Source organism: Physella acuta, unplaced genomic scaffold (assembly GCF_028476545.2).
Source record: "Physella acuta isolate Inbredline_101_S28 unplaced genomic scaffold, ASM2847654v3 ptg001142l, whole genome shotgun sequence".
Classification (NCBI taxonomy): Eukaryota; Metazoa; Mollusca; class Gastropoda; family Physidae; genus Physella; species Physella acuta.
In genome coordinates, this window is record NW_026732659.1 from 48,437 (window position 1) to 62,031 (window position 13,595).

At 36.8% G+C, this 13,595-nt stretch overlaps 1 protein-coding gene across 6 annotated transcripts in view; it reads left to right on the forward strand.

Annotated features, from left to right (window-relative positions):
* Positions 1 to 1,921: 1,921 nt before the first annotated feature.
* LOC131956263 (extended synaptotagmin-1) overlaps positions 1,922 to 13,595 on the forward strand; it is a 51,334-nt gene continuing 39,660 nt past the window's right edge. For all 6 annotated transcript variants that reach the window (XM_059320697.1, XM_059320695.1, XM_059320696.1 and 3 more), the window contains exons 1-3: positions 1,922 to 2,393; positions 7,544 to 7,585; positions 13,362 to 13,499. In XM_059320697.1, coding sequence (XP_059176680.1) covers positions 2,103 to 2,393; positions 7,544 to 7,585; positions 13,362 to 13,499 — 471 coding nt within the window. In that variant the 5' untranslated portion in view covers positions 1,922 to 2,102. The remainder of the gene's footprint in view (positions 2,394 to 7,543; positions 7,586 to 13,361; positions 13,500 to 13,595) is intronic.

A 13,595-nucleotide genomic window follows, 5' to 3' on the forward strand; every position in this document is an offset into this window, starting at 1 on the left:
ATAGCAATTGTGCACAATACACTATGTTGACAGAGTTCTGACTAGATTTTGGAAAAATATCAATGTTTTAAGAAAAATTCAACAGCAATTTTGAGGGGGGGGGGGGGTTGTAGGCTGAGGTGTTACGTCATTTTAAGGGGGGGTCTGGCTTTTTGTGACGACGTGTGACTGATGGGAGGGGGGGGGGAGGTAAAAATCGTCAAAAAGCGTGACGTCATTTATGGACGACCCCCTCAAGGTTTTCATGCGGTAGTGCAGGTAAACCTGTGTCCCGATATTAATCTATAATATAAGCGGGCTGAGCGTGTGTCAGTCCTTCCTTCCGTCATCGCTATAGATTTTGGAACTATAAAAGTAAACATCGCACCATGCTGTGCTTTTCAGTGCACCGCAGTGTCTTATTATAAGTAAAAGAGTTGAGTTTGTTTATATAACGACATAGAGCTATTTTATAATTTCCACTGTTTGTACAATTTTGCATAACGTAAAGAGAATATTAAATACACGCACATTGCTAAAATATATTAAAAGGATCAATGTCAAATATCGTTTTCGTTAATATTCCTAGAAAAAAGTGGATACATTTTAATAACATAATAACTGTAGGTTAGAAAAATCTAATTAAACTGTTTAGTAATTTTGCCAAGGGAGGTATTTTAAAAATAAATTGAACTCACGCTAAAAATGTGAATGCAGAATCTGCAAGACGGAATAATTGTTGGAATAATATAATTAGCAAAATGTGAATGCAAATTATGCAGACGTGTAAGAGTACATTATTGTTGGAATATTATAATTAGCATTGATTGATAAAAGGCTGTCTTTTATTTATTTTATTCACTGAATGTAATGTTTACTACTTATAATTTTTAATCAACTATTAAGCACTATTATAGACGCGTCATCACGTTCATTGGGTGCGCAATGGTTTTAGTTATGAAACTCTATTGTAAATTTTTAAAATTTAAAGTACTGGGGAAAAAAATGCGTGAATTGATAAAGTGATATAATATGGTAGGTAAAACACGGATATTTTAAATACTGCTGGGGGTTTTATAGGAGAGGCGTAGAGAGGGGGGGGGGGGGGAACATATGTCCCCGGTTGCCGACCTAAGGGGGCGCCAAAGTGGGTTGGAAAAAAATTGCGGGGGGGGGGGTGGAAATCGAAAGTTTGAGGGCGGTGGGAGGGTGCAAATCGAAGGTTTGAGGGGGGTGCAAATCAACAGTTTGAGCGGGGGGAATTTCAAACAAAAGTGGTGCAAATCGAAGGTCTGAACGGGGGGGGGGGGGGGGGGGGGGTGAAAATCGAAAGTTTAAGGGGGTGGGGTGGAAATTGGAATTTTGAGGAGAGGGCGTGCAAATCGTAAGTTTGAGGGGGTTTGGGGAGTCAAATCGAAAGTTTTTCCCCGGGCGCCGGAAAGGGTCGCTACGCCTCTGTTTTGTAGTCATTCACTGTGTCAGACGCGTTCGGCGGCGCTCGGAAAGGGCGCGATTTGGCGCTACGGGCTAGACTGTGAGCAATATGCCTTTATGATTACATTTAAATTGTGTTTATGTTATGAGTGTTATGTTTTTTTTTCCGTTTGTTTGTTTTTTTGCGTTCGTTTATGTTGTGTTTAGTTTTGTTCTGTTCCCAAGTTGGTACATTTAAAAAATATTTACCGTGGCGGAGCACGGGATGCAGCTTATTATGATACAAGCTCATGCATTGTTTACAATTAGCGGCAACGCGCGGAGTTTTTGAGAATAATTGCAAAACAGTATTTAAAATGCAACTAAAATCAATCTATGTACAATTTTTAACATTATGTATTAAAAATAATATGGCGGCAAATAAAGGATTGCTTACAGTATTTCCGGTGGTTCCCGGAACGTCTCGACAGACTACGACATGGTTTTACTTTTTTTTTTTTTTACTGCTGTACAATTCCGGAATAATAACCGACGCTAGATTTCTATATCGTGATTTTTCCAAGGTCTAGATTCTAGGGTTACTGGTCTATCATTACCTTAGCCTTAGATTGAGACTTTAATTTTGTGTGTGTTAAAGTTAAAGCATAGATCTATCTCTAGATCTAGATATCGTCCCTAGAAAATTTAAAATGCCGAAGAAAAACAGCAGCAAACATAAAGAACCAAGGAAGACAGTTGTGGAAGATACACTTTTGATGAAAGTTGTGCAGAAATATTTTAAACTAGCTGGAGTAGTATCTGCCGTTTGGCTCGTAGGTTACTTTAAGTTCTCGGTCAGCTGGCTTTGGCTCTTATTAGTATTTTATGTTTGGAAGGAGAGACAAAACAAGTCCAACGAGCATAGAATATGTATTTCACAACAATTAGCAACCGATGAAAAATCTGTCATTTTAGCCAGGGTTGAAGATCTGCCATCTTGGGTAAGAAGTTAGTAAGAACATTAGGCCTATTTTTAATATTTTCAATTTGATCTAGAAAATCTAGATCTAATCTAGTTTTAATAAATTAATAGTTACATTAGGTTAGGCCTTTAGGGCCTGACAGATTAGAAATAGAATCTAGATCATGCATGGGATGATTCAAATGATTGTCAAAGTAAAGTGTCGGATTAAAGTCGGATTAAACTTTTCCAAAAATTACTAGATTTAGATCTAGATTAGATCTAGGTCTATGTAACATTGTGTGTTAGGTCACAGTTACTAACTAGATTGCATAGTCCACGTTAGGAATATGCGGGGCCTGGGGCCTAGTGCCAACCATCGGTGCTGGGCCTGCGTTTTTCCATTATAAAAATAGCCCATAGATATTAGATAGGCCTACTATTATAGTATTATTGTATTGGGGCTATTCACAGTCGGCTGGGAATAGCCCCAATACGGCTATTCCCAACCGGCTGTGGTTATTTGTTGTTGGCTGGTATGATCTAGATTCTACTACTAGGCTACATAAACTTAGTAGACTAATTAGTAATTACTAGATATAATGCATTTTAATTTAATTAAACTCAGTCCAGTATCAGATACATATTGCTGTAAAAAGACACAAAGTAGGTAGGCCTTAGTAATTTATTAAAGCCTTCTACTACAATAATATCATACATGCTTGTATAAAAAATTTAAAATTTAATTTAAGTAGCAGATTCTAGATCTAAGTTTAGTCATACAATCTATTTCAATTTCAGAAAATTTCGTTTGCTAAAAAAAATGATTAGATTGTAGAGCGAGATTTTAGATCTTAGAGACAATTTAATGCTTTATTAGGCCTACTATGACTACTTTTGATTTATTATGGGTGTATTTTGAATCGAATGTAGATCTAAATTTTGTAATTAAATTTAAGTAAAGAAGTAGATTCTAGATTCTATGTCTACCCAGCGGAGCCAGTCACCCTAAATCCAGAATCTAGATCTGTGGTCCGAATTTTGTTTACGCCATGTTTAGAGCTAGATTCTAGATCTGGATATTAAAACACTATTATTAGGCCTACTATTAGATCTTATTATTCTTATTATTACTTTTGACTTTGTCTTTTACTATTAGTATTTGTGAATGTCGAGCATATTTGTTTTATTAATAGTTATCTTTATAATTAAAATGAAGTTTATTATTTTACTGTCCTTACCTGAAACAAAGTATCGAGAACTGCATTTGATCAGATTCGTCTACTTAAACTCTAAACGCAAACAGGATTACTAACAGTATTTTTATTTAGAAATTTTGGCCACATATTTATATTATCTACGAAACTGTCAATAACAGTATAAGGATCTTCAATTCCTAAGAGTTCAAGTTTTTTAACGTATTTTTCCTTTTTCGCGGGTGCGGTTCTTTACATACAGTGAACGCATCCAGTGCTGGTGAACAGCTGATTGTGTTTATGTCTGGTGTACACCACCGTGGCGCGGACGTAGGTATCAGGAACAGACGTGACGTCATATGAAAGGACTCTATACCTAATAGCCTAAATAGTTGTTTTTGGTTTTTTCTTGCTTAGATAACAAATTAAAAATTTCTTTAAAGCTATAGCCAAAAGAAAGTAGGTCTTTATAGGCCTACATACTTTCCAAGTAGATCCATTCCACCTAGATTTGCATACTTCGCATCCTTCGCCAAGGAACAAAATGTCATAAAAAAACGAATTCCGCAAAAATGTTGCTAACGAAGCTTGTAAAAACGTCTCTCTATTTATTAGTATAAACAAAATCCCCGAACGATGTCTGGTAAGAAAGTTTATGAACGGCGAAGATCGATTATGCATTTTGCTGTACCAATCTGTTTTCTGCCATGTATAGATTGTTTTACTCCTGCAAAAAATGCAGTGGCGAAAAGTTAAGCCCCCACTACTTTATGTCAGCTCCAATTTAATGCATGCATGCCCCCCTTGGCACAATTCTGATGTTTAGACATTTGAATATTCAAACACGTGCCATAAAAACAACTCTTTTTTGGGCTTGAAGGTTAGGGTTATGGTTGGGTTAGGGTTAAAAACTAAAAGTAGAAGTTTAATTTAAGTTTTATAATCTTTTTTGCGTGGTGGGGGTTAACTTTTTGGTCGGACTTATCTGGAAAAGATCCAAATAATCATTTCCCAATAATAATTGATGAATTTTTCAATTTAGAAATGATCACATTTTAAAAATAATCAGATAAAAACTCAATATTGATGTCAGACACCCATCCACTCAAAATAATTACGGCACACAGTATGATTAACCCAGTCTATTTTTAATCATTTACTCAATATCCATCTAAACTTAGTATCGTACTCATCTAAACTGTTCTTCATAATAAAGGAATCCAACTTTAATTAATCTAACAACAAATCTATCTGTAATTCTATTCACAAATAGAAATAAATAATAAACAGTAAACTGTATAGCTCTATTGGGCTTTTAAATTAGAACAGGGGTCTCCAAACTTTTCAGCCCGAGGGCCGCATTAACTATCAAATATCAGTTCGGGGGCCAGAGTTTCTTAAAGGCATCTCTTCAGGGTCGTGCCCCCCCCCCCCCTGAAGAACGTCTACCCCCCTTCCCCCCCCCCAATGAAATATAATTTACGAGACAACCCGTGGCGTATTTAGTTGTTTTATTTTCTACTTTTCAGTAATTCATAATTTGTGAATTCGACAGTAACCAATGCTGCCACTGAAAATATTTGCTTTAAAACACTACCCCCCCCCTTTCCCCCAACCCCTACCCTATACCCCCCCCCCCTTACCCCCAACCCCTACCCTATACCCCCCCCTCCCCCCCATGAAAGCAGCCTCCTCATAGTTACCTCCTCTAACTTTAAAATCGTTTCAAACTAAATTATCTGCCCCTAATAGCCGTCATTAAACCCGGCTCTATGATTGTAAACATTTAGAGTGAACCACCGTTCACCTGACCATGTGGGGGTGGGGGTGTTAGTGATAGAGAGGAAGATAGGGGACTGCAAGGCGCGCTTGCAGCTTGTTTTCTAACGTCTCCCAGAAGAGAATTATATATATATAGATTTGGAAATATATAAAAATTTCAAGTGTCCACACCCCCGCACCCGAGGTCCACATTTGCTCTCAAATTGTTCTTCACGTATTTTATTCTTGGAAATGTTTGTTCACACATTTGTTCGAAAATTTGAAAGATACTTTGATGCAAAAGTTAGGAAAGTCTTCCTTGTGCAAAAACGTATGAAAACCCATTTGTCCTTCTTTGAACGTGTCTCTAAGGAAGTCATTTTCTTGCAATTCAATGACCTCCAGCTGCAGTTCATCTTTGCAACTAGCCACATTTGCTTCAAATGGGCTTTGAAATAGTCTCACTTCTTCTTCCTATGAATCCAAGTCAGAAAACCGCTACTGAAACTGCAGCTGGAGGTCTTAAATGATCTCTTATGTAAATGACGTGGAGAACTCAGTTGTTGTTTCAGCCGTAAAGACCTTACACTGCTGAAAGTGTGTCAAGTTGTTAGCCAGTACTTGTTCCAAAAGCATGACAAGTTTGTATTTAAAGGCCTTTATGTGGGTGTAAAGATCAGAAACTAGATTTCACTCTGTTGCTGTTTTAGGTTCAGAAAATTTAAATGACTAGTTATGTCTGCAGCAGAGGCTAATTTCTATACCCACTCTTCATCAGACAATAATGGCTGTGATTTGCCTTTATATCAGGAAGTCACCTATTTCTTTTCTTAGATACTCTGCTCAGAATTTTCTCGCAAAATTAGCAATCTTACTGATGTGAAATATGGTAGATCTTGCGATTTTGTGTTTGTCTCTGAACTATTTATGGTTAGATATCCTCTCTGGTAACAGTGTCATACATTATATGTAGGGAAGCCAGCTCTTTTGTTATGTTCAGGTCTTCATCCACACCTCTAATGAACACACAAAGTTGAGAGGTGGAACAGCTGCCCAGTGACTCATCATTGCAATTGAAAAATGGCTGAACTTCCTTGAATTTTTCGCTATTAGAGTCACTATGTTTTCACCAATGTCTGCAACACAGCGAGTAATTGTATTTGCACACAAAGCTTCATTTTCAAATAGTTTTGAATTTTCTGTGCAAAGCTCCTCAGCCACCTCCAAGAAACATTTATTCAGTGGACAAAAAGATCGTCGCTGGCCAGATAAAATGGAGACCCATGAATTAGAAAATAGAAAGTAAAACCAGATTCATAAATATAGCAGCATTTTAGATAACAAAAATATTAATTTACTTTTTATCTACTTCAGCCCAATTTTTATTTGAGAAGGATAAAGCCATACTTTATTTAGTGACTGTTGCGCACATTCTAACGACAGTTTTGAACACAGCGCACCATTGTAATAAACGGGGAGTGATCTCCCCTTACTTACTCAAAAATTCTTATATAACACTAGGGGATGGCATCTCGGGATATAGACATGATTTTTAATCCATTTTTAATAACTTAAACTCGTAGAAAAAAGTATTGCGCACCTAGTGAATGCCAAACAAAAAAAAAAACAATGTGTGTATAATAGTGCAGAATATATTAGTACTCTATAAATTCACATGCGGTTTTTTGAGAAATCGTAAATAGCATACATTACTACTTCCGGTCAACGGAAATTGCTCAATATTTGACAGAAGGCAGAGAATTAGATCTTTTCCTTACATGTGAAATTTCATTTATCTATCTGAAACAATACTCAGGTTACAGGCTTTTGAAAAATTGAAAATAGAATAAGCTCCACTTCAGGTTACCGGAAAATGCTGAAAAGTTGATACAAAACTACAAATTTGATATAATACTTGTATATATTAAATTTCATCGACCTAGCTGTAACGATACTCAAGTTATCGTCACAGACACACATACATATACAAACACACAGACATATGGACAAAATTGCGAAACTGTTTTTCCTACTCACAAATCTCGAATTTTTGCATGATTACAATACTTCCTCTATAGGCCTACTGTGTATACGAGAAACTAAAAACTGGACAAATTAAAAATCTGGAAAAAAGAACTTGCCTATTTATGGCCTATACAAATTTTTGAATAATTGAAAAGTATTTGAATCTTTAAGCAATTTTTTGTTTTATATGTTTTCGTTTGTACTCTAGGTAAATTTTCCAGACGTTGAAAGAGCGGAATGGATAAATAAGGTAACATTAAAGCTTTTTTAAAATTACAATTGATTTTATTTAACTCTCTCACATGTTTAGATTATGCTGATACCCTTTCAAAAATGCTGCACATTTAGTTAAAAACCCTTTTAAGTTACCAATATTTTGTGTTTAGCACTGTAATGTTTTAATCAATGATGTAGGACAGAAAATAAATTAGAAATTATAGATCTAATATCAGCATGATAATGAAATGATCGTTTTTATTCAGCTTTTTGCTTAAGCTGCCCTGATGGATTGCTTAAAGGGCAGTACACTAATAATTTTAGGCAAGAGAAAACAGTTCTTCTCCTACATGTATTCAATACACAATATGACCTTCCTCTTAACTGTTCAAAATCAAATATCTTGGTTTTTTTTGGACACTGGTGATGTCACCAAACCTCCTCATTGGATGGTCTGGAATGGCTGTAGCTGCAATTCTGCGCACATAGTGATTTACAAAAGCATTTAATGCAATAGGTGTTTTATTTCGGCACCTGCATGCTTTAGCCTCTATGGATTGTCCCATAAGTGGTATTTAATATTACTTGTCCATTGCACTACAAGCACCATGCAGCACTCATCTGTCTACATTCTCAAACTTAGAACAAACAGCTTCAAAAGAAATGATGGTGACAAAACTACTATATACTACTAAAATCAAGCTCATATTTACATGTGTATATATTTTTAAGAATTCAGAAAAATCTGCAATATTTGTAGAGTCTAAGACTATAGAATTGATAAAGCATTAATGAAACCCTCCTAATATATTTAGTCAGATTTTGTCTTTTATGTATTACTAGCGTACTCGTCCCCGCGCGTTGCCGTGGAAATAGAAGAAAGTCTGACGAAATATATAATAAGGGTTTCATCCATGCGTTGCCAATCCTATATTCTTAGAAGCGTGACCTTGTTTTCTAAAAGTGAGTTATTTAAATGTAAACAATTCCTGCGCTTTGATCATAAATATGATAAAAAATATCGGGACACATGTTTACCTATACTACCGCATGAAAACCTTGAGTGTACATTAATCACTCACAGAAATAATGACGTAGAACACACTTTGGTGACCGCCCATGTGCCAGGGACGTAGAGGGGTACTCTCAGGAGCCCCCCGGTCACACTACTGCAGAGGCGCAGCGTACAGCCTCTGGTTTCTTAAAACTAACATAGGCGCCATAGTGCTCACATGATAACCCAGAGCGCCACATAGCATCCTGAAATAATGATGCAGGTTACGCCATTCGCTAAAGTTACACAAATCAACAGGATGTTTACTTTAACACGTACAAAAAAATCTTTGACATAGTTAATTTATGTGATTATTTAAAAAAAATTTATTACAGGGTCCTCATCGGCCCATGTGAGCCTTTGGGGACCAAAACTGAATTTTTGTTCGCAGCTAAATTGCACCCTACCATGGCGCCGGTGGACATGCCTGATTCAATTTAGTGAGCAACTGTAACGCCCCATCTTATCCATTGTCTATCACACTGTTTAGTCGGTTTAGTCGCCACAGCGCTCACGGGAATGACCAGGGCGCCAAATCACATACTGCAGGGGGGGGGGGGGGCAGGGGGGGGGGCCTATGTGCGAAATTAAATCCCCCCTCCCCCAGAAACCATCTCTGGAGTATTAAGTTTTATGGCACTCTGATAAACGGTGTCGAACCTTATCCAATAAAATTTTTTTTTTATATTATATAGAGAAGAATCGCATCCTCCTTGTGAATTTAAAAATGATTGTTCTAATGAACTCACCAATGTTTGATGCCGATCGGATGAACGGTGTGAAATAGCAATTGACTTTTATTTTTATATGCCGTATATAGAGAAAAACAAATCGCACCCTGCCAGGGTGCCGACCCTGCGAATTAGAAATTTTTTTTTGCGTGGGACCCTCCCCAGGAATATTCTCAACAACTTCCCAAAGTTTCTCGGCGATGTGATGAGAGTTGTAGTAATGCGTAAAAAACAGACACACACACACATACATAGCTTTTTATATAAATACTAGCGTTCCCGTACGCCCCGCGTTGCCGCAGGGATAGAAGAAGGGTTTCATCCATGTGTTATCAATCCTTTATTCTTAGACTCCTGACCTTGTCTGAAAGTGAGTTATTTAAATGTAAACAATGCCTGCGCTTGGATCATAAATATTGGGACACTGGTTTACCTACACTACCGAATGAAAACCTTGAGTGTACATTAATCACTCACAGAAATAATGAGGTAGAACACACTTAGGTGACCCCCCCCCCCCATCACACTACCGCATAGGTGGTGCTAGCGGCCCCTGGCTCTTTAGAACTAACAGACGCCAACGTGCCCAATAGCATCCTGTTAACAATGATGCAGATTGCGTCATTCGCTAAAGTGACACAAATTAACAGGATTTTTTCTTTAACGCGTAAAAAAATATTTGAGATGTTTTAAACATCAGTGATACTGATGCAATATGTTAGCGTTACTGTTATAATGTGAGCTCTTGTACAGGGTCGATGCTGAACGTGGATGAACGAGGTAGGATGATTGAATTTAGATGAGACAAGGTGGCTTACTTCGTTTCTATAATTTTATTACATCAACTTTACACGATGACTAAATCAACGAAGACTTCCTAACACAACTACAACAAGACAAGACTGACTTCTACATCTTAACAACCAAAACATACTCTCCTACGTCACATCCTTTATCACGCATTCAGAATCTTTTATTAATACAACTACACACATACTCTCAAACCATCAACACCTTTTTTGAACACATTCAACTACACTCATACTCTCAAACCATCAACATCTTTACTAAACCCGTTCAACCACACACATACTCTCAAACTCATTCAATACACTAAAGTCCATTCACAACCATTACTAATGGTCTATTATTAGATGCTCAATATCAATTTCTGATTGGATTGTCTAAAAATAGATGCTAATTAAATCATTCGCAAAGTGACGAAACTGTTTGGATTTTTTTACGGACTAAAAGAAACATCACAGTTAATATAACCTTGGTTAATTTTTCTGATTATTTAAAAAACGTATTTCATGGCTCTGATTCAATTTAGTAAGCGTTTGTAACGCCCCATCCTATCCGTTGTCTATCACACTGTTTAGACTGAACGTAGTCACCATAGCGCTCACAGGAAAGATTAGGGCGCCAAATTGCATCCTGCTGGGGGGCCGCCCATGCAAAATTAATTCCCCCTTCATCTGGGGAGGTTTCAGTGGGAGAAAAAATTTCAATTTTGCATAGGCAGTGCCCAGGCAGAGTGCAATTTGGCGCTCCGATTATTAAGTAAGAGCCATGGTGTCTATGTTCTTTTAAAACAGTGCGATAGACTATGGATAAGATTAGTATAATTAGTTTGAATTTCACAGGTTTTTCTGTTTCTGCATTTTTCCTTTGCACATTTTTCTGGGAATGGTATGATTCATAGCAGCTGTCACCTATGGTATACTGACTCAATTTATTTTCTCTTGGCTTTATGTTAGTGCTTTTATCGGAGACATTTTGAGTTGATTGTAGATATCGGTATCGTGGTTGATTTCTATTAAGTCTTGTTCAGCTTGTGGAGTAGAGAATCTTCATCTCTCCCACAATGTCATAAGATGAAGGTGTCTCAGCTTAGGCCATTGATTTGATCTACTTTAGTGTTTTTTTTTAACAAAAAGACAGCTAATTTTAATTATATCAATGTAAGTTATTATATCTAACGAGCCGACCCGCTGCGTATCATACGCCGCTATTTAGTTGTTTTATTTTCTACTTTTCATTCATTCATAATTTGTGAATTCGACAGTACCAATGCTGCCACTGAAAATATAGTATTTGCTTTAAAACACTAACCCCCCCCCCAACCCCCCCCCCCCCCCCCCCGTGAATGCAGCCTTCTCTTAGTTACCTCCTGTAAGTTTAAAATCGTTTCAAACTAAATTATCTGCCCCAAATATCCGTCAACAAACCCAGCTCTACGATTTGTAAACATTCAGAGTGAACACCGCTCACCAGATCATGTGGGGGTGGGGTGGGGGTGGTAGTGATATTGATAGAGAGGAAGAGAGGGGACTGCAAAGGCGCGCTTGCAGCTTGTTTTCTAACTGATCCCAGAAAAGAATTATATATATAGATATATAAAGCTCAATTCTGTATGTAAAATGTTTGTTTGTAAAATGTTTGTCTTGGATTACAAAGGAATATAACAAAAAATAAAAAAACGAGACGTCGATGGATTCAAGTGTTATATTATTAAAGCGCTTATGGTCTAAATTTATGAGTTAAAAAATTAATACTGAAAGTGTTGGGAGATAATTTTCATTTCTCAAACTGATAGTAATAATTGTCGGCATGTTCATTAAACACAATTTTTTAAAAATATCATCTTTTACAAAAATTATAATTATGTCTGAAAATTATTTATATTTAGTCCTTTAGCACTTACTTCCCTTTGATAAATTAGGAAAGCACAATTACTTCCCTTTATAAAACATTGCATTAGTGGAAAAGAGTTAACTTTTTATTACTTTGTTTTGGTGTTGGTAAAAAAATAATTACATAATTAGCGGGGATTGATCAAGTGCAAATGTTGTAGGTATTTTACGGATAAGCTTGGAGTATTATAATTGTTCATTAAATTGAAACAGGCGCATCTGCCGGCGCCCCACCAGGGTTCAATTTGGCGCCCTGGGCTATCCTGTGAGCGCTAGTGTGCATAATTTCGCTTTAAACAGTGCTATAGAGTATGGATAAGAAAGGTTACTATAGTCTTTCAGTAAATCGAATATGGGCGTCCTCAGGCGCCCAGACAGAATGCTATTTGGGGCCCCGGGCCTTCCGTGTTCGGTTTGGCGCCTACGTTTGTTTAAGTGAGTGCAAAAGACTATGAATAAGTTGGGGTACTATAGTCGTTTATTAAGCTGAAACAGGCGATTCCGCCGACGCCCCAGCATGGTGCGATTTGGCGCCCCGGGCTAGACTGTGCGTTTATGTTCGTGTTTTCTTTGTGTTTAGGTTGGTTTTGTGTTAGTGGTTGCGTTTTGATTTGGTCCGTTTTTGTTGTTTCTTTTTTCATTTTCGTTTGTGTTTTTTCTTTGAGTTTGTGTTTGTGGTTGGTTTTGCGTTTGGATTTTTTTTGTTTTCGTTTGCTTTTTCGTTTGTTTTTTTCTTTGTGTTTCTATTGGTGTTTGTGGTTGTGGTAGGGTTTGTTGTTCGGTTTTTGTTTTCGTTTGCATTTGTGTTTGTTTTTTCTTTGTGTTTGTATTGGTGTTTGTGGTTGTGGTTGGGTTTGTTGTTAGGTTTTTGTTTTCGTTTGCTTTATTTTTAAATATTTTTTTTGTCTGTATTGGTGTTTGTGGTTGTGGTTGGGTTTGTTGTTAGGTTTTTGTTTTCGTTTGTATTTGTAATTGTGTTAGTGTTATGTTTGCGTTTTGTTGTTTTGGTTTTTGTTGGTTGTGGTTTGGGTGGGCAATGCCTGGTTTATGATGATTACTAAACACACAGGTAATGGTCTTTAACAGAAAGGTTTTTCACAGAAGCCAGAGCAGGGCCTGGCCGGGACGGCTAGTATTACATAAAAAGTAACTTATAGTGGAGGGTATACATGATTTTATTTAAATCAGAGAGTTTGGTAATGGTTAATGATAGTAGGAGAGTAGAGTTGGGTAGGTATTTTTGTGCAGACAGATCTTTGTTTAACAGACTAGTCAAGAAATAAAAAAAAAATTACATTATCAAAAACTTGTATGTTTATTTTGTAACAGATTTTAAGTCAGATGTGGCCATATATTGGGGAATATGTAGAGAAAATTTTGAGAGAAAATGTTGAGCAATCTATTAGAGCTAGTCTTCCAGCTGCCATGCAGTCATTTAAATTCAGCAAGATTGATCTAGGCGACATTGTAAGTTCTTACTTTTAACTATTTTCTTTTTATCTTGATTACTTGATTCTTTTTTAATATTGTGCAACCTCTTTTCATATTACAATCTAATATCTA